The 19,414-nt window shown below is 40.9% G+C and overlaps 3 protein-coding genes across 14 annotated transcripts; 1 reads left to right on the top strand and 2 right to left on the bottom strand.

Moving 5' to 3' along the window:
- The first annotated feature begins 3,136 nt into the window (after window positions 1–3,136).
- LOC119550503 lies at window positions 3,137–10,359 on the top strand. Of its 11 annotated transcripts, XM_037859197.1 has the most exons (5): window positions 3,137–3,229; window positions 3,300–3,396; window positions 3,675–3,749; window positions 3,807–3,870; window positions 9,719–10,359. In XM_037859197.1, the coding sequence occupies exons 2-5, from the start codon at window positions 3,310–3,312 to the stop codon at window positions 10,138–10,140; spliced, it is 648 nt and encodes a 215-aa protein (XP_037715125.1). In that variant the 5' UTR covers window positions 3,137–3,229; window positions 3,300–3,309; the 3' UTR covers window positions 10,141–10,359. The 11 variants fall into 11 exon arrangements, with proteins under 11 accessions (XP_037715125.1, XP_037715131.1, XP_037715130.1 ...); XM_037859203.1 differs by lacking the exons at window positions 3,675–3,749; window positions 3,807–3,870 and having other exon boundaries at window positions 3,143–3,229; XM_037859202.1 differs by lacking the exons at window positions 3,137–3,229; window positions 3,300–3,396; window positions 3,675–3,749; window positions 3,807–3,870 and adding exons at window positions 3,912–4,068; window positions 4,122–4,221.
- Window positions 10,360–10,833: 474 nt separating this feature from the next.
- Window positions 10,834–13,915, bottom strand: LOC119550502 (solute carrier family 35 member F5). The gene is made up of 7 exons (XM_037859195.1): window positions 13,672–13,915; window positions 12,839–13,143; window positions 12,643–12,783; window positions 12,533–12,586; window positions 11,867–12,467; window positions 11,395–11,806; window positions 10,834–11,336 (listed from the first exon to the last, which is right to left on the bottom strand). The coding sequence occupies exons 2-7, from the start codon at window positions 12,926–12,928 to the stop codon at window positions 11,288–11,290; spliced, it is 1,347 nt and encodes a 448-aa protein (XP_037715123.1). The 5' UTR covers window positions 12,929–13,143; window positions 13,672–13,915; the 3' UTR covers window positions 10,834–11,287.
- A 2,100-nt stretch (window positions 13,916–16,015) lies between these two features.
- LOC119549319 (flotillin-1) lies at window positions 16,016–19,413 on the bottom strand. Of its 2 annotated transcripts, XM_037857294.1 has the most exons (8): window positions 19,164–19,413; window positions 18,811–18,886; window positions 17,962–18,316; window positions 17,462–17,473; window positions 16,875–17,345; window positions 16,617–16,760; window positions 16,320–16,484; window positions 16,016–16,101 (listed from the first exon to the last, which is right to left on the bottom strand). In XM_037857294.1, exons 1-8 carry the CDS (start codon window positions 19,213–19,215, stop codon window positions 16,084–16,086), a joined length of 1,293 nt encoding a protein of 430 aa, XP_037713222.1. In that variant the 5' UTR covers window positions 19,216–19,413; the 3' UTR covers window positions 16,016–16,083. The 2 variants fall into 2 exon arrangements, with proteins under 2 accessions (XP_037713222.1, XP_037713223.1); XM_037857295.1 differs by lacking the exon at window positions 17,462–17,473 and having other exon boundaries at window positions 19,164–19,412.
- Between the last annotated feature and the right edge of the window lies 1 nt (window position 19,414).

Genomic DNA, 19,414 nt, shown 5'->3' with positions numbered 1-19,414 from the left:
GTACTAAAAGCAAGTACGATTTAATCATAAAGTAAGAATATTGCAGGCATGATTTAGGGACGAATAATTCTTAAATCAATATACATATATTGTAAATTTAAATTGGGTTTTAATTATTTGCTAGTAAGAGAAATAAGTATTGAAAACTAAAAATGAAATAATCGAGTTGTATCTGAATTACATTAATTTTACAAGATCACTTACGACTTTCCGCTTTCCGACCGAGCACTTTCAGAATAAACAGATGGAGTTTTCAGAGTTGACAAATATATAAATCCAAAATGTAAGACCTTTTTCAGTACGAACGGTCCTAATAGGGTGATCTTGAAATCGTTCTTAAATCAAGACTGCTTGTACTTGAATTTATCACGGTGTTTTTCCCTGAGTGTTGTATTATTATATTTCCAAATTTTTTAACAATATCCATAAAATAGCGGTTTGTTGGATGAGGAACTTCACGTGGAAGTGGAAATTGCAATCGAATTTGACTCAGAATTCGACAAACAATTTATACATTAAACAATAAATACCTTAGAGAAAGTTGATATTATTATTTTAGCAGTAAATGAATATAAGAAAAATTATAAAAAGGTAAGCAATGATAATGTTATCATTATTTGTGTTTCTGTATTATACCAATCTGTTATTAAAATCCTTAGAGTAAGAGAGTGGGTGGGCAACTCCACGTATATATATAAATATAAATTGAATGATTTGTAGTGAACTCGATGCTTGGTTAGATATATTTCTATAACACATCGATTTAGCATTTCAACGTACTGCGTGAGTGAACCTCGGACTACTTTGGATTTGCAAATTTCAATAGGTTGTCATCCTAATCTCATGAATCTCATTAAATGTAATCATAAAACCGAATAATAAAATCCCAAATTAATATATTTCGGCTTTTGAGTGTCCAAGTTGGTGCGCTGTTCAATTGAAATCAATTGCAATGGGTCTGCTAACAAATTACCAGTCCACGCCAACCTCAAACATCAAGTGGCAACAAAGAAAAATGGAAATGGGCAAGATAAAAAACCCAACAGCCGAGCCAAATCCGCTTTTGTCCAATTGTTGCGCACTTGAAGCATGAAGCGTGCCCATGGAGCAGGTATACCCAAGCCCAAACCCAAACCCAAACCCAAACCCAAACCCAAACCCATACCCATACCCATGGAGCACCTGACGGCGGGCCCGATGGACTGGACGGATGAGCTCCTCCGCCACGGAACGACCAATTGGGCATGGCTGGCTGCATTAGCGGCCACAAAAGAAATGCTGACTCGGAATTCGGTCTTGGACTTGGGAAGCTGAGGCTGCTGAGGCTGCTGGACCCTTGGACGGGGGCTAACACTCTACTCTGATTCGGGCTGATTCGGGGCTAGCGGGCTCATTAATTTCAGTTCAAGGCATCGAAACACTTTTTTTTCGAATGTTGGTATTTTTACGTAAACTTGCTCGTTTCGTTGGCGATTTGTAACAATAAAATAGTGTGGACGCGAGAAAGAAATAAAACAGGCGCACAAAAGTAAATTCGCATTTTTGTTACAATTTCCATTGTGTTGGGTGCAGTTTGGTAGTTTGGAGTCCGAAGGCAAAATCTACCCTCCGCAGACACTCCCAGGCCAACTATTAATTATCACAATTCAGCAAAGTCTGTTTGTTTTCAGGTCCGACCGCCCTATAATTACCCGAGCGGTTCACTTTAATTGCCTCAGATTTATAAAATGGGTCAGTTCAAGTTGGTTTTTTTTTTTTGGTTTTTTGGGTCTTGTAGCTGCTGTGAACTTGAAAATTGAAATTGTAGTACGATGACCATTCGAGTACAATGCAAGGGTATACAAAGATCATGACTGTGTTGTTTAGGTGGGAGGGTTCGGCATTTCAATTAAGGTGGGGAGTACCGATTTCGCACGTTAAGTGGGAGGGTTCTGAACAACAAACCTATTTCACCAGTCTTGTTATCTAGTTTCCAGCGTGCTAGTAAATAATGATGTTTTTCAAGGTCTTGCAGTTAAGCAGAGAAATAGGCTATAGAAAGAATTTCTGTTTTATGGGGGTATCCACTCAATGGCTAAGGAAAGCCACTCACCGTAATCTGCCTTCCTATTCTTAGAAAAGTAATATTTACTTACCTTGAGGTGTTTTAATTTTAACCAGAGGTTTGGAATTTAGCAATTTAAAAAATTTAGAAATTACTAGAAAGTGCCTTAAGTGAAGGCGATTTTTCAGTACAATTTTTTATTTCTTATTTCTTGAACCAGTCCAATATTAATAACTATGTTCAATGGACAGTGCTCACTCTCTTAAGAGAAATGAAATACACAGTACAAATAAATATCTGCATTATAATTTCACAATGTTGCATTAAATATTTCAATAAAAAAAAGACATAATGTTCAATACAAAAAAAATTGCATCGTTTACTTTGAAAGTATTTAAATTAGGGTTGCTAGTCAAATTTACTTTAAAAGTTTAATGTTATTAAAAAAGAAATCTTTCTTAAATCAAAGTATAAAATCTTTATACTAACTATACTTGTTAAGTAAAAGTTCCATATTTAAAGTATATAAAAACCGCGAGTGATGAAAAACATAGCGAAAAATATTTTAATTTAGTATAAAATGCTTGGATTAAGTATTACAGTCCAAGAGGGTATTCCAAGCCTCGGTTTCAATATTTATTCAAACTTATTTTGACCGATAAGTATTAATCGGCAGTTAGCGTAGACCGATTAGAGTGTCTAGGAGACGATCATGTATTGGCGCAATTGATTACCCCACACATCTGGGACCTGAAGAAAGTACTTTCAGTTGGCTCCTCGCACTCATCAGATCTAGGACAAGTGAACCAAAGATGACGGCAGCCTTTCTTATCGCTATGATTTTCCTGGGCCTGGGCACCATCGCTTGCATAAAGGTGGGTGAAGAGGCTCAAGATTGAAGAGATCACTTGAGTTCATTGAATAAGTATTTCGCTTACAGGTAGCCTGGTCGTCGTTCAGAAGGTGTTCCCACAGAGGTAAGTGTGTTTTGATCGCGTTACGGAAAACGGTTATACGGTGATAAGATATGGATAATGGGCAATCGGTTCGGGGCACCGAAATCGGCAGGTTTCGATAGCTAGTCAGTTGTCATAAAGCATTCGTCCCAAACGGGCTACTACAGTTATGGGTGCAGAGTTCAGTTCTTTTTCCGTGGTGCTGCTAGTCATCATTATGCTTATTATCGTGAGTATCCGCACCCGAATCTAAATCGGAAGAAAGCACTACAGGATATCCTCTACTTTCCCCTATACAGTTCATATCGAATGCCTATCACAAGGCCAAGAGAGCCGGCCAGATCAGAGACAGAGAACTCAGGGCTAGATCGGAGAGGTCCATCGACAGACTTAATGGTGAGCGGGATCTGTAAAATATACAAATAGGCTTAGAGATATCGTAGATAACAAACCCGTAACTGGGCGCACATGCCTGTTTTATTGGTCCTCTGCTATAATTAGCTCTGATTTGCTTATCGGGTAACTCAGCCGTATTACCCAAGCTGTCAAGTTGATGCAACGCCGTATCTGACTTTATCTTTGTTTATCGAAAGAGCTTTATCACAACAGTTTCCCTAGGGCTTATTTTCGTATTCCCGTGGGCATCCGCTCATTTGTTATTTCACATTTCTCAGATTCAGTTCAAAATGGATCTGGTGGAGGGCTATTACTTCGTATCCTTCATTCTGATATTCCTTATTTTGATAAGGGTGAGTGTGACTGGTCTATCCTTTTTCTGATCTGTGGTTAATAGAGAATTTTTAAAGGCCTATATCTGTCCCAACCACAAGTGGAGGTGCGTGTGCTGCCTGCAATATAGGCAAGAAACGGGTGAGTTTATTTATCCCAAGTAACTCCGCTTCCATTAGTCAAATCTTTTAAATTCGAATGTGAAAAACTGGTATCTTTCGATCGAAATAACTGCTAGGCAATCAAAAAACTAAAATCCCAGAGAAATAGAGTCCAATGTATGTGGAAATCTGGTTTTTTGGCTTCGTAGTGCTGATTGTGGTGTCACTTGCCGCGCGGGTAGGTAAGCCACAACGTTGATTCGACAATTTAAGTCATCACACCCTCTCAAGGAGTGCTATCTGTTTATCAAGTTGAAGATCGACGAGTGGAATATGCGGGTTCATGCACGCCTCTTACGCCACGAGATGATGTTGCGCCTGGCCATGGAGGGTAAGATCCAAATCCAAGTGTTTTTGCCCATATCAATGTGCAAAAAAAGCTACAAAAGCTTGGGCGATAAGATAATGGATGTTGTTCGATGGGGTTCATAGCGGTATAAAAATAAGGAAACTTTTCCAAGATATGAGCGAACAACTTGATCGCATTCTACGTCTTTCTTCACAAATTACCACCAGTCCAAGTTAATCCATCGCATACTCCACTCCGTTCGCTGCTCTCGAGAAATGGAAGTGATAGACATATTCTACATAACTCTAGTGTTTTTCCTGGTGTTTGTTGTGAGTTTACACTTCTAAAATCAGGAATATATTCTTGATGGCGCGGGAAATCTTTTAAGAAGTCAAAAGAGTTAATTTATTCTTGACCCACAAGTTTAGAGCGAAGTCATTCTTGATAAAGTTCCTAAAATACCTTTGATATTTTTTATTGGTATATTCCTGATTTTAAAAGGTATTTTCACTTTTTTAAAATCTCTATCTGTTCCGATAGTTGTGCTACAATATGAGGAAACATGTCAAGTGCGGAAGCCACCATGTCGCAAGTCATGTGTCCCCAGGTGCGTAAGCCCCATTGTCCGAATGAGTTGTAACTGTAGAGACCACAATCTTAGGACACACCTTCGCTATTTTTTTGATCGCTTGACCTTAAGAATGTTATTGACTTCTTTTATCAGCACTTCTTATAGTAATCCTCTATCAAGAGTTATATTCCTGATATTGAAAGGTATTTTTGATGTTAATCATTATCTTTGCCCCGACAGCTGTGCTACAAGAGCAGGAAAAACATCGATTCCGGGGACTACGATACCGAGAGCATTTCGGCAGGGGTCGTATCCCCAGGTGCGTAAGTCTTTCTGCGCGATTGACTCTACCGATTGCTTTAAATGTGAAATGTGCGTGTGTATGCCTAGTTTTAATCGCAATTTTGTTCAACCATTGATAAGGTTTGTGTTCGATTTGGTTTTGTGTGGTGATTAGGTTGTTAGCGATGACAGGCCTCGCCATTGCCATTTTAGCAAGGTTTCTTGTGCGCGGCGAACGGTGGAAAATTGGTGTTGTCTCTTCCGAACATCCGGCATTAAATAGTCGATTTGATAATGCCCTATTACGCTTTTATGATGATTGGCTGGTTCCTAATAATCTCAATTGTATCGATTTTGATTCGAGTAAGTTGTAATGTTGTTTAGCACGAGTCCTGCAACTCTAGCTGATCCCAACGATCCTTCTAGGCCTGTTGTCTCTGCGCCAGGCAGAAGATTCCTAGCCAAACTACCTCCAGTGGTCGTGGTCCAGGTAGAGGTCCTGGTCCTGGTGAAAATCCAGCAAGCCGACAGCCAGGAAGAGTGCTACAGAGCTATCGAATTGATCCGGCAGGAGTAAGCTTGAACACAGGTGAGCAACCGTGAGTCACGAGCGTTTCCCGATAAGGTCGGTTATCTATGGTTCTTCCCTTATCGATGTGTTGGCTTGGATAGTTGGTTGGTCTGTGGGCTGGGAAGACTCCAAACGTTCGACAGTAAAATTAATTTATTCAGATGTGCGGTCGCAGTTCGGGATGTTAGAATATCTACATTCCAATTCCTTAAAATGGGTGATCAGTTCCGCTGGTGTGAGTTCGGGGTCCTGCTGCTCTTCTTCCTGCTGATCCTATACTTTTCTGTCAGTGTGAGTTGTTGGCCCAAATGTAGCCACCCAAATGGGAGTGAAACCGCCAGATAATTGCAGAGATGTGTGGCCCAAAAGCGCCGCAGGAGATCGCCGGTTAGCCCGCCCTTGAGCAGATTCGTTTCCTCGTGCCCCTCGTCGCCGGGAATGAGTAGTCGACTTAGTTGGACAGCAGGTGAGCAGCCCCGGTGATTTGTGGCATTCGCATTTCCACTCGCGGTGAAAATGTTCTTTCGCCCTTCGAAAATATGTTCTTTTGTCTGGCTAAAATGAGTCGCTTTGAATTAATCAAAAATTTGTGTTATGTTCGCGTTTCACGCTTGACTTGCAATTTATGGGTTACAATTTAAAAACAAGCGTTGTAAAGCTTTCCTTCTAAAAGGTCTTTAAAGAATATATTACTTCAGAGCTCACTACGTATACTTATTTAGATTGAGGTACACAGTATTAGAGGTATTCTATAAATGCTTTTATTCAGAAAACAGACAGCTGTTTATATCAGCTGTACATATAATAACATGTTAAAAGAGGTTTGGTAATCACTTTTAAATAATAAACATAATAACTTCATGGAATTCAGTAAAAATATACTTAAAACTTGATTTCCTTAAATATAAAATCTACTTATAATGAGTTGATTTGAAAGTAAATATTTGCTATGGTGTATTTGTAACCGTATCTTATCTAATCTATTAAAGAACTTGATATTTGATAGTCAAACTAGTCATGCCACTGAGAAAAACGTCGCTATAAAGCTAAAAATATAGTGTTAACTATATTTGTTAAAAGCTTATTATTAGTTTGTTTGATACGTCAAAAATAGGTTGTCTTATAATAAAATAATATATTTTATTTTTTTTTATAGAGGCCCTCTAATAAAGTCAGCTGGCCTATTATAGGGTATTTTTTCTTTCTTAAAAGTTTTCTGACTTTTGCAGGTCACGTGTCTGTCTGACACTATACAAAGCGCAATTATGCGCATATCTGTTAGATACAGATACATTTACTGCTCGCCCACGGGTAATAGAACGGCAGAGTGAGCAAGAGAGAGGGGCGGCGTATCTTATCGGACTTCGTTCGCCGAGCGCTTATCGCATGGCCCTTGACACACCTGCTCGCCGCTCCCTCTCGATCCCCTCTCTCTCGCTTTCCACAGTCGCCGATAAGTCTTGGCCAAAAGTCAGCGACGCGTTATGATATGACAGTTGGCCTAAGGCCTTTTCATGGAGCGAATATCTTCGTCGGTGCGGTGCTCCCAACTCTCGTATCCACGTGGATATACCGCATAATCGTATCGCGAACCCAAAATGTCGAACATTCCGCCCTACCTGGTGTTCTTCTTCCTGGCCTTCATATCCTGCGCCGTTACCTTCTGCTGCCTGCGATTCTGCATTTGGGTGTGCTTCGAGGCCAGGGATTCCAGGAGTCGTCGGCGAAGACATAGTAGGTTTTCCCCAGCCCGAAACGAACTCAATGTGACTTATTTTTGGCGGCTATCATGGGTTATACATATAGAAACTTTGCCAATCAGACTGTTACCTCGGCTCAGATAAGATTAGTTGGTATTTCGCTCTGGAGAGTTCTCAGTTTAAACTCGCCGTTCAAGTGATTCGATTGTGTATTTTACTTTCCGGTGGAGATTGACAGGATGGATTTATTTATCCTCTATGTGGGGCTGTTCTTCATCTTCTTCCTGATCATGCCCATGATCTACTTACTCCTGCAGGTATATGTCTGGTACTCGTTAGGACTCCTCCCTCGCTTAGCCAATGTTTTTAGAATGTTTCCAAACTAAAGTTGTCATATAATACCAATGAACATCGTTGTTCTTAAAAAATATATTTCCTATACCCTGTGTATATAACGCCTCTGAGTGTTAACTTTGATATATGTATCATATAACATAATCTTTAAAATCTAAAGTCGCCTAAGCGAGGGTTAAGGGGATTAGGGATTAGGTTACACCCCCTCCTGATCCTTCACTGATTTTCTTTGAAATTCCTTCGAAAGTGTTTACTATGGACTATTCTGAACAAGTGCTGTGGGTCCAATCCCAGGGGATTTCAGGATCCGGTAAGGCAACGACGTCGACGACAACGTCAAGAACGCCAGCGTCGAATGGTTGCCATTGGTATGTATTGATGAATCGAAATGATATTTTGACCAGCTGATATATATGTATTGGGGAACTGATATGCTGTGGCCAAGTATGTGTGGGCGGGTTTGATGATCAAGTGCTTCTATAAATCCATAAAGCCTGGAGTGGACTGTTTGTTTTGCGGACTTTCGCGATAAGGGTTTTTTTTTCGACCGCCTTGCAGATATTGCAAATCAGTTTTTAGGGGGTCAGTCTGCTGGAGAGCTCGTTGCACAATGGATGCCAGTCCCCTGGGAACTTTCTTCATACTCCTGCTGATCGGCTTCGTGGCCTATGCGGCCCTACAGGTGATCCCCAGATCTTAGAAGTCCTGCCTTGCTTTCCTATAACCATTTTCTAATCGTTCTTCCAAGTTCGCTATTATTTGGATCGTGAAATTCTGCTGCTCCCGACGTCGAAACTCCCGATTTGAGATGTGTAAGTTGCACTGCCTTTTGTTTTGTTTCGCCAACAACCAAGTCGTATATATATCTGCCTATATCTGATATATGGAGCAACGTTTATGGGGTATTACCAACCAAACATGGCGGACAATCTAATCTCGGGCGACTAATCAATTGCGTGCCAAGCGGCAAACTATGGCCAATACTAGAGCCCAGAAAACGCAGTTGGTGGCTGTAGTTTGGCTTTGATTACTGCCCCGCGTCGTTCTGAGTTCCTTTATAATAATGCACGGATCGGAGGCCACGATTGATTGGGACAGCAGCTTCGGCCTGCATGTGGCCATCTATATGGCCCTGGTGTTCTTCTTTTTCTGCCTGATCCCCCTGGCCTGCTACTACATCCGCGTGGAGAGCCAAACTCTGGCCAAGATCTGCCATCCGCGATGTCGACGTCAGCAGAGGCAGAGGCCGAGGGCGAGGATTCGTCAGCGATACGACATCGGAATTGGTAACGTGTGCCAATTGAAAGGTGGGCAGGAAGCCTATCTAATCGGTTAGGTTGGGGGCGATTATTTTGGCCACAGTCTTCGAGAATCGCAGAATGGGTCTGACAGCTAATCTGAGCGTGGCGCTGGGCTTTGTGTTTGCCATATTCGTCGTAGGCCAGCTGATATACGTAATTATCCCTATCCCCACCAGCTGAAAGCTGAGCTGGTCTGATCTGACCTTCAGCCGGAACAATAGCCCCAATAATTGATTTATCTGTTCGTTTTTTGATAGCTGGCAAAGCGCATGCACGACTCGAGGGCTCGAAATCGTCGCCAAATACAAGCTGGTACTGATGCAGTGTGGATATGGGATACATTGGCTGATATATCAGCAAAATTGATCATAAAAAGTGTCTTATCAGCGTGTAGTTTCGAGTGTCACAACTTTATATTTAGCCTCTCAGCACTTGACTTTTAAACAACTGTCATAAAGTGATATATAGATGATTGCTTAATTTTAAAAGTGCATATCACAACAGTAAACTGAGGGATATTGTGTCATAAGTACTATCTTGTATAAAAACTGAAAACAAAAATTACTTAATGTGGTGATAGATCATCACTTTCAAATGTTCAGCCAGATGTTGTTAATACATATCGATTTGATATCAACAATTCAATTTCAAATGAACTTTTGTATTTAATAATATTTTGATGTCAATCGAAGTCACTATGCTAAATCAAAATTATCTACCCACCTATAATACTCACTTATTTTTCTTCGATTTTTTGTAGATCGCCAGGGCAATGTGTTTAGCGTGCCGGAGGAGCCTTCTGCGAACCGCTACGGCGACATATTCTTCATTGAGCCCGGCAGCGTGGAGGCCAACCGCATCCGCGACCAGCTGGAAAAGGATGAGAAGGATCTACCCAGCTATGACGAGGTAATGCGCATGTGCAACCTGACCACGCCCACAGCTGCGGCAGCGGGGACGCCCCTTCCTCTATCCCCGCTAGGCGAACCCGTTGCCGGTCCCATTGGGATTGCCGCACTGCCGGCTCCACCGTACTCGGAGACAGACCCACATTCACCCACCGCAGCAGCCACTGTCATCGCAATGGAACCGATGGAGCCGTCCACTTCCCGAGCCGCACAGATCCCACCCAGCTCCGGTTCCGGGCCACCTGCTCATTCGCCGTCCACGACAACGGTGTGATCCGCCGGAGGCATGGAGAGACGGAACTGAAGCATTCGCCGTGCCACTCTGGGCCACACAGATGCAAATTTGTGTGCGCTTCCAGAACAGTTTATGAACTTGTGTGATCTTATTGAGTACATACCTAGTTAAGTGCTAGAGATTAAGTGTCGCCTATTGTAAATACATATTTTTAGGATATAGGATGAAAATTAAAGTGAGTGATTTATTAGAAAATAACTTTGACTTTCATTATGCAGAGAAACTAAGAATAATAAAATAACTGACTCTCATTATGCAGAGAAACTAAGAATGTTCTATCAATAACTGGGTAAATAAGAAGAAACCTATTAATAATTAATCAAAACAAAACATACATACAAGTCATAATTGTTTAATAAAGTCAAACATCCATATATATAGCTATTCTAATGTGTATATCTATAATCTTCAAGTTATAAAAGTTTGACTGTATGTTTCAAAGCCCTAATACTCTATTAGTAAACAAACTAAAAATAAAGTATGTACCCATGGTTTTAATTTCACCGAGGCGATTTCATAACAGCCACCATTATTTCAAAAAGCTGATTCAATTTATAACAATTGAGCTTGAGCTAATCAGAACTGATTTTTTTTATGATTCACTTTCAGATTGTTCAGCGTCAGCATTATTCGAGAGTCTATAAACCTCCTACTAACTGTAGCATTTTGGAGGCTTACGGTAGACAAGTTTTATTTATTGTTATTAGTTATCAATATGTGTATATGTTTTCTTATATTCATCTTGTATTGAGAAGTCAACAATTATACAGCTAAGCGCAATGTGAATACCGAGAAAATACAATAAATTATAGGTGGACTTCAGCAAAACGTTGTAGACTATCACATAGATAAACGGTATTCGTGGGAGCTAAAGCTATTTACAGAGAATACACTTGTAAGATTATAATAAATAGTTGTATGCAAGATCGCAACATAATAATATCCAACGGAAAATGCACAAATGAGAAACACAAATCAGGGCAGATGGGGAATTGTGCAGGACTTGTCCCAATAGATTAAAGAACGATTCGAAACGAACTCGTGAACAGCCAAGTTTTAGATTGCATTGCAATGAGCAACATTCAAAGTTTGTAGAAGCGCAAAAAGCCTCCGATCATCGGTGCGTTCAATCGCTGTTGCTTATTAGCGACTCCTGCTGCTCGTCATCGTTGACCCTACATGAGTAATTATCCTGTTCAAAAGCAGTTCATTTTGGCAGAATACAAGACTCACCTCACAATGCTTGGCTTATGGCACCGGCAGACCTTTCTATATACAATCCTAAACAGCTTCATCAGCGGATCGGAATCGTCGTTTCGCATCAGTAGGGATACGAAAACCAGGGCGACGAATATGGGTACCGAGCCCATGTAGAACATCGGCGAATACGGCTTGTTCTTGAGCAGGACATCGAACATGATAGCCAGCGGAATCTGCAGCGACATGGCCAGCGTGCCAATCAAGGAGGAGGTCAGAAAGCAGCCCCACAGCCAAAGGGCTTCTCCCAGCACAGTGCCAATCAATCCGTTGAGGAACAATAGGGCAAACTGCCCTTGGCTGGGCAGCTCAAAGGTTTCAATTTTGGTGAAGTGGAGAATGAAGAAAATCGGCCACAATAGCAGCAGATTCCAGAGGCCCACAAAACCTGCAAGAGAGCCAAAGATAAGCAACGATAACAAACTCAAAATTCAATGATTTGGCTTACCGAAAAACAAAGGTATATCGACCTTTTCCTCCGTATCGCTTTTTCGCTTCACGAAAACCAGATAGGCGGCATAGAAGAAAGCACTGAACAGGGCCAAAAGGACGCCTCGCGTCATCTTTGTGTCGTGCAGGTCGTTCATGGTGATGGCAACCACGCCGCCAATGTTCATGGCCACCGCAATCACCTTGGTGATGGTCATCTTGTCACCCGTCGCCGAGGGAAACACGGCCGCCAGGCAGATAACGAAGAACGACGACGTTGAGCTGACCAGCGTTATCATGGCCGTCTCGTCCATTTCCAGGGCCAACTGAAAGAAGTAATTGGCGGCGAACCAGAGCAGGCAGAAGAGCAGGGCGGTCTTGGCAGTCTTGTGGTGGGTCTTCTGCCGCCTGATTCTCAAGCTGGCGGCATACGAGAGCCTGGCCATCAAAGCATCGGTGGCTTCGTGGGCGGACATCTCTCTGACCTCGGCCATCTTGCTGAAACGCACACTCCTCACACTGGAGTCATCGCTTTCGGTGCCGGATAGGGAGTTTGAGGTGGCATTATTGGCTGGGGCTCCCAAGTGGGGCGATCTAATGGGCACATAGGTAGGATCTCCCTGGCAAAGTAAATACCTAAGGGTTAGACGAGTTTTTGAGGCCCATTTAAGCAGGTTTGGCTTACCAAAACAGCCTGATTGGTGTAATAATTCTCGTCGTCTGCATTCTGCTCCATCATCTGTGGGAAATACAAATATATATTGTGCCCTATAGTTTGGCTTTCTAATACCTTACAGCATAGTTTCCATTTTGACGCTCGCAGGACTCTTTCCAGGGAGCCAGGATACCAATGACTAGCAGGTAAATGCTGAACATGGATGTTTTGAAGTATGTGCAGAAGAAGGGTTTGTCGAACTTGGCCTCATTGTAGAGAAACTGGGAAGAAAATGAAGGATTAGATATTTGAATATGGGGTATAGTAGATCCTCACCTTTGTTAGCTCGCTGGAGGAGACCCAAACCACATCGACTAGTATCAGTATCGATATGCCCAACAGGAGTTTTTGTGTGCGACCCAGCATGATTTTCCGCTTGTTTTCCGAAGGTTTTCCAAAACGAATCCGGCTGTTGGGTGAATGTCTTTCCCCTTCGGTTATCTCTGGGTAAATAACTATTTACGCTTGTGCCGCCAGCGTTTCAGTTTCATTTTTGCGACGTTTTTCGGTTCTGCCTTTCGGAAGTGATAAAAGGTTCGTTGCCACTCGATTTAAATCTGGTTTCCACGCAGATAAACCTTCTGAAATTGGTGGAAAATATAGTTAAGTGGGTGGCTTGGAGGGCGGTAAGGAGCTGCATTTATTGATTTTGATTTGGCGAGTGGGTGCGGCATTATTCAAGGCGCAAATTACCATTTAACACGTTCGATTCGATTCGTTTTTGTTAGGAAGCAGAGGTGGAGTAACAACTTGATTAACGAAGTCATCACTCAATTAGCATCTGGTTCACCAGATATCCCCCATCCAATTGCGGATTAACGCTGGCAGATGTGATCACTGATCAGCTAAGTATAAACAAATTAGCAAGATTCGGGGGGACTGACTGATAAGATAGCGTCGATTTGAAAACCAATTGTTTGGCTGGTAAATATAAATCATTCGGGGGCGGAGTGGGCGGCAGGTTGTTGATAACGGCCCAAAAACAAAATCAATAAAGGCCAGCAGCGATATGGAAACTGGGAAAAGCAACAAGTCTACCGACCACTTATTTAATTGCGATATTATAATATACCTAGTCGATACGCTTGGTTAATTTATGCTGTTTTTACCATTTCATTCCGCTTTTAAAGGCCGAACTTTTTTCCTTGTACAAGTGCCGCAGTCGATTTTGTTGGCTTCTAAGGTGGGGAAGTCCCCTTCTCTGATTCCTTTCTCAATGAAACTCAATTGAGCAGCATATGGATAGCTTTTGACTCCGCCCCCTCGCTTGGGGAATTTTTGTGCGTTATAATACTGATATTCTATTCTGATTAAAATTTTTGTTCCAGCTGGATGCAGTGTTACCAGAGGGTGAATTGGATTTCGCCGGAAAATGCGTTAGGCCGACCATAGGTTCACACTAAAAAATCCACGTTTCCGCCTAAGTTCAAACTGTTGTTTGAATTTAAACATAATATAGAACGGAAATCTCAAAAAAATATTGTGATTTTAGTAACAATTGCAAAGAAAAGTAACGTGATAATCTTAGTTATTATAAAATGTTTGCATGCAAAGTAATTTTTGTGTAACTTTTAGCCAGTTTTCATAGAAAACTAACATAGATGTTTTAGAAAAAAAACAAAAAAAAAAAATCCTACCCCTAAAACTAAAATCTCTGCTCTGAACACCACATCTGGCAACGCTGGAGCGTTTGGTCGTTGTGTCGGAAAAAGGCTGTCGCCAATAAACATTAAAAATAAGAACTATTTTTGAACATATCTAGAATATCTTTAATTACACAAATGTCGGAGAAAAAATATTTTAAAGCTTACAGAATTACGAAATAAATGGATTGCGGGGATAAACGATATATTTCTTCAACAGTCTTTTTAAGAAAAGAACATTTATTTTAAAGTGTAAAAAACTTTCGCTGGGTCCAATTTGAAGATCGTTTTAGAATTTAAACTAATTGAACATGTTTTTTTTTCTTAATGTAATTTATAACTAGTTATATGTACATAAATAAAAATAATGTTTTTATTTTCAAGTTTCTATTTGGTCCTTTATATAAAAAGCTGTTAGAAATTAGATTTGTATGTATGATCTATTATTATATTATTATAATAGAGAGAGAATAATGAGGTCTCCCAAGATTCCGACATCCCCACCAAATGTCAATATTCCATCTTGACTTGGGATTTTTGCACGAGCCAGTCAAGCAACTGAAGAAAATGTGAAGTCATTAAAACTAACACTTCCATCGAAACGACGAAGAATTACCATCCAATTAAATACCGCCGAAATGCGGACTTAAATCGAAATCCACTTTATTAAATCTAAGATTAGGTATTTTAGAGTGGCTTAGTATAACCTTTTGAAGATTTTAATTATCGCAGCTTCTAACATTAATAGTATATTTCCCTAGTCTGTCATTTTTTTCTTTTAGACTAGCAGCGTCTAATTTGACAATTGATTTCAGTTCAATAATTCGATATTTAAGTTTATCATCATAAGCCTTGGATTTTACTCTATATTCGGTCAGCTCAATTTCCTTTTCCTTGACTCTAATTCCGACTTTAATATTTTTTTTGAAAGCGTAGTATTTTGCAATTGACGTTCCTCAAGTTGTTTTTGCATCGTCTGGAAATCTTCATATTCTATCTGATTGGATCTCATTACAACCTGGTTTTGTTTATAGTTTTGTTTTCTCTCTTGGACTCGGCATCATTTTTCTCCATCAACAATTTTATAAAGTCGTTCTTGTCTCTTAATGAATCCTCATAGTGTTTAATCTTTTCCACCAGGGTACAAACTTGTTCTTCTAGATTTTTTATCAGTTTTTCATTTATGCTTTTGACATCCCATTCTCTGCCGAGCTGAAATATGATTTTTATTATTAAAAAATTATTACTTGAGGGCGCAAAATATGATTCTTTACATACCGACAATATGGTTGAAGATCCAATCAGTTCCTTGATTAAGTAATCTTTTTTCATGTTTACAAGTAATTTCAAGTAATTTCGAACAGACTGGACTGGGGAGATGTGAAAACGTCAAAAAACGTTAAAAACTTTATATCTTGTGAAGGATTTTGTATTAAGCTTAAATATTTATAATATATTTATTATATAACATAATTATATTTTTTGCTTACGTTCTTGGAATAAGATATAAAACTTCAGTATTATCCAGCTGGAAAAAATCCCACAATAATTTAAATAAAAACTACATTTTTTGATTCAAGGAAGAATATTTATTCCACGCTTTGTGCAATACACTTATATAAATACATATATATTGAATACAAAATATCTCTGCTCCTCTCTCTGAGTGCGTGTGTAAAACATGTTGCAAAATTTGTAGGGTTAGCACAAAGATTCAATAATATATTAATTATGCTGTTAAATACATAAACAAAGTTTAAATGCGTTCGATTTCAGTTTTTGAAGTATTCGATCGTTCAAGATTGCATAATTTTTTTTTTTTTTTTGAAGATTACATAATTGTGTGTGTTTTGATTTGGTTTTCGTTTGGATACTTGTTTAGCCAGCATGCACAGACTGAAATGAAGAGAAAGGAAACGTAAAGTAAATCGAAATCAGGGAATCAATATCGCAAAACAAGGCTCAAATCAAACAACGGAAGCAAACTGAATCGGCGTCCTCTTTTGTCTACCAAGTCTTTTGATTGCCATTTGTTTTGTTTCGTTTGGGTCGTCCATCTTCACCTCGACGAGCTTCGAGACTCGAAGTTAGATAAATTCAGAATTGGAACGTACCCGAGCAATGTCCACGCCGGTTATGTTCTTGACCAGTTCTGGCACTTTGTTGACGATGGCCAGCACCTCGCCGGTCAGCTTGGCGGCACCGATATCGCCATTTCCGCTGGACACCATCGTGATCTTCTTGGCCTGCGACAGTGGAGCAGCCACCTCGGCGGCCACCTGCAGAAAGATTTGGCAAATTAATATTTCACTAGTAACTATGGTAAAAGTAATCTTAAGATGTACAATAGAGACTAACATTACAAAAAGTATTATAAATAGGAAAATGTTTCAATGGAAAACTCAACCCACCTTCGGCAGAGTGTCCAGGAGCATTTCCACCATGGCAGCCTCGCGGTACTCGCGATAGGCCTCTGCTTTCATGGCCATCTGCTCAGCCTCCGCCTTGGCCTTAGCGGCAATAGCAAAGGCCTCGGCCTCGCCGCGAATCCTGATCTGTAACAGAACAAGAAGTAGCTACAGTCAAGGCCAGGGTTTTTATCCTCACATGGGACGTTCCATATCAACACAATCGATATGGAAAATTCCCATATTTAAGTGGTATCTAACCGATTCAGCCTCTGCTTCGGCTTCCATGACTACGCGCTGCTTGTTGGCCTCGGCCAGCTTCTCCATGCGGAACTTCTCCGCCTCAGCTGGACGGCGAATGGTGGCCTCCAGCTCGCGCTCACGACGCATGATCTCCTGCTCCTGCACGGCGATCTCTTGGGTGCGCTCGATCACCTTGACCTGCATCTGCTCCTCCTTGATGCGCTGCTTGGTCTTGGCCGCCTGCAGCTCGTAGGCCATCTCGGCCTCTGCCTTTTTGGTCTGTACTTCCACATCGTAGGCGGCCTTCTTTAACTCAAAGTCGCGCTGAGCCTTGGCAATGTCGGTGTCATTGAGGAACCTGGCAGCCATGCGCTGTTCCTCAGCAATGGCCTCCTTAATATGGGCCTCAGCCCGGGCCTCCGCTTCGCCGATCCGGGCATCTCGCTTAACCTCTGCCGTTCGAGCCATTCCCAATGACCTTAGATAGCCCTGAAAAAGGAAGTTGAGAGCGAGAGTCAGTATCCCGTTTATCCCAAAAAGGAGCAGGAGAATGGGGCACGGATCCCACCGATTCCACACGCAGGCGGTTGAGCGGACATACGCACCTTTGAGTCTCCCTACATTGGATCCATGTGGACATGCAAGAAATATATATATACATATATATACAAGAGGTTAATAGGGAGCAAGGGACTCGAAGCCAGTACACAGTGATGGGAAATTCGATTTTAGAATACTAAAAAAAAAGCTTAATACAGTTAAATACGGTAAGAGATGAAAGAACAGAAGAGAGAATTTGTAAATTATTTAAATTCGTTAAAAGAAATTTTCATAAGTCAATTAGAATTAGTGACTTTACAAATATACTTAAAAATGCATTTTTAAATATATATAACTTCTTTGGCTTTCTATGTTAGTTGAGTATTAAACAACAAACTTGTTATAGTCTAAAACTGTTTAAAATAAGAGCCACATCAAAAAAAAGTACAATGAAAAGAGTGTATAATGGAATTTAGGGAAATTCAAAATAGTTCCCATCACTGCTGATGATTGGGTTAGTTGTGCAGGGATTATGGCCATCATTAATCGGCTTAAAATAACGCACCTCCTCATCGCGCAAATCCTTAATGGTGTAGGAGACCACAGTTATACCCATATTGGCCAGATCGCTGGAAGCCACCTCGAACACCTGCTTGCTGAACTTCTTGCGGTCCTTGTAGATCTCCTCCACGGTCATCGAACCCATGATGGCCCGCTGATGTCCCTCCAGGGTGACCAATGCAATGTGGTTGATCTCCGCCTCCGATTTGCCCAAGAACTGCTCACAGGCGGTGAGCAGCATGTCCTCGTTCTGACCCTGGACCTTCACCTGGGCGATTCCCGTCACGGAGATGGGAACTCCTTGGCTGGTGTACACGCAAGGACTCTCCACCTGGAGGGTCATCGTGTTCAATGAAATTCTGTGGGAAATGGGGAAATGTTAATATTTACTAATTTTGAAAACACTTAATCTTATTACTAGGTATTTAGACCTAACAAACTATTTAAGGTTATAGGCTCTATTGAAACATCTTTTTCAATAATGCCGGCTTAGTCTATAACATTGCCTTTTTTCAAAACAATAGGAACTATTGTTTAAATATAATATAGACGTTTTGCTAATAGTTCGTTGGTTCCGAAAAATGTTGAACCATAATCCTTGAGATATAGTGATAAGTGATATAATACCACGAACCCTGTTGATTCAAGCAAGTTTCTTGTAAGTTCACTCAATCAGAATATTATTTTGATTAAAACTAAAGGTTAAGTCTTTAAGGTAGTTTAAGAACTGTTATAAAAATTTAAGTTCAAAAAAGTGTTGGTACTTAAAGACCAATTTCAAAATCTAACCGTAATCCTAGCCTAAAAGGGAGTTTTCTTTGAATCCCTGGAAAGAAGTGTGTTTAATACCCACCGCTGAACCTGCTGGATAGTTGGCCACACGAAGGCCCGACCTCCCGGCACCAAAAGCGGCTTCATGTAGCAACATCCTGCGGAGAAATCGAACAAAAAACACTTTGTTTACAAAACATTACAGAATTCTGGATTACAGCATCGCAACGCCGTTTGAATGCGCGCGCACGGCTTCGGAATGCTTCTTCTTCGTATTATTGTTATCTTCTTCTTGTATGCGGTACACAAAAATCGATAGTGACGTCATTAGGGGTGGGGTGCGTGTGTGTGCCCATTTTATTTATATTCGCTGAATTCTTTAATTAATTCGCCAATTGCTCGCGCTATCGAGTATATAATGATTTTGTGTTTTACCAGAGACAACTAAGGCCTCGTTGGGGCCACATGTGACAAATCCCCAGGTCATTTTAGAGCTCTTTTCGATATTTTTCTATACCGACGCCTGCTAGGAACAGTCCTGTGCGATTGTTTTATTTACGGGGTTCTGTTTTTTCTCGGTTCAGTTCTAATCGCTGTATAGCTAGCGATCCACAGGTATTGTTTATCGGTCTAAATATATAGAAGTACGCCCGACTCAGAACGCGACCGGTTCGGTGAAGAATTCG

This window comes from Drosophila subpulchrella, chromosome 2R (genome assembly GCF_014743375.2).
Source record: "Drosophila subpulchrella strain 33 F10 #4 breed RU33 chromosome 2R, RU_Dsub_v1.1 Primary Assembly, whole genome shotgun sequence".
Classification (NCBI taxonomy): domain Eukaryota; kingdom Metazoa; phylum Arthropoda; class Insecta; order Diptera; family Drosophilidae; genus Drosophila; species Drosophila subpulchrella.
The sequence above is the reverse complement of the archived record's forward strand: the minus strand, read 5'-3'. Positions and strand labels throughout refer to the sequence as shown.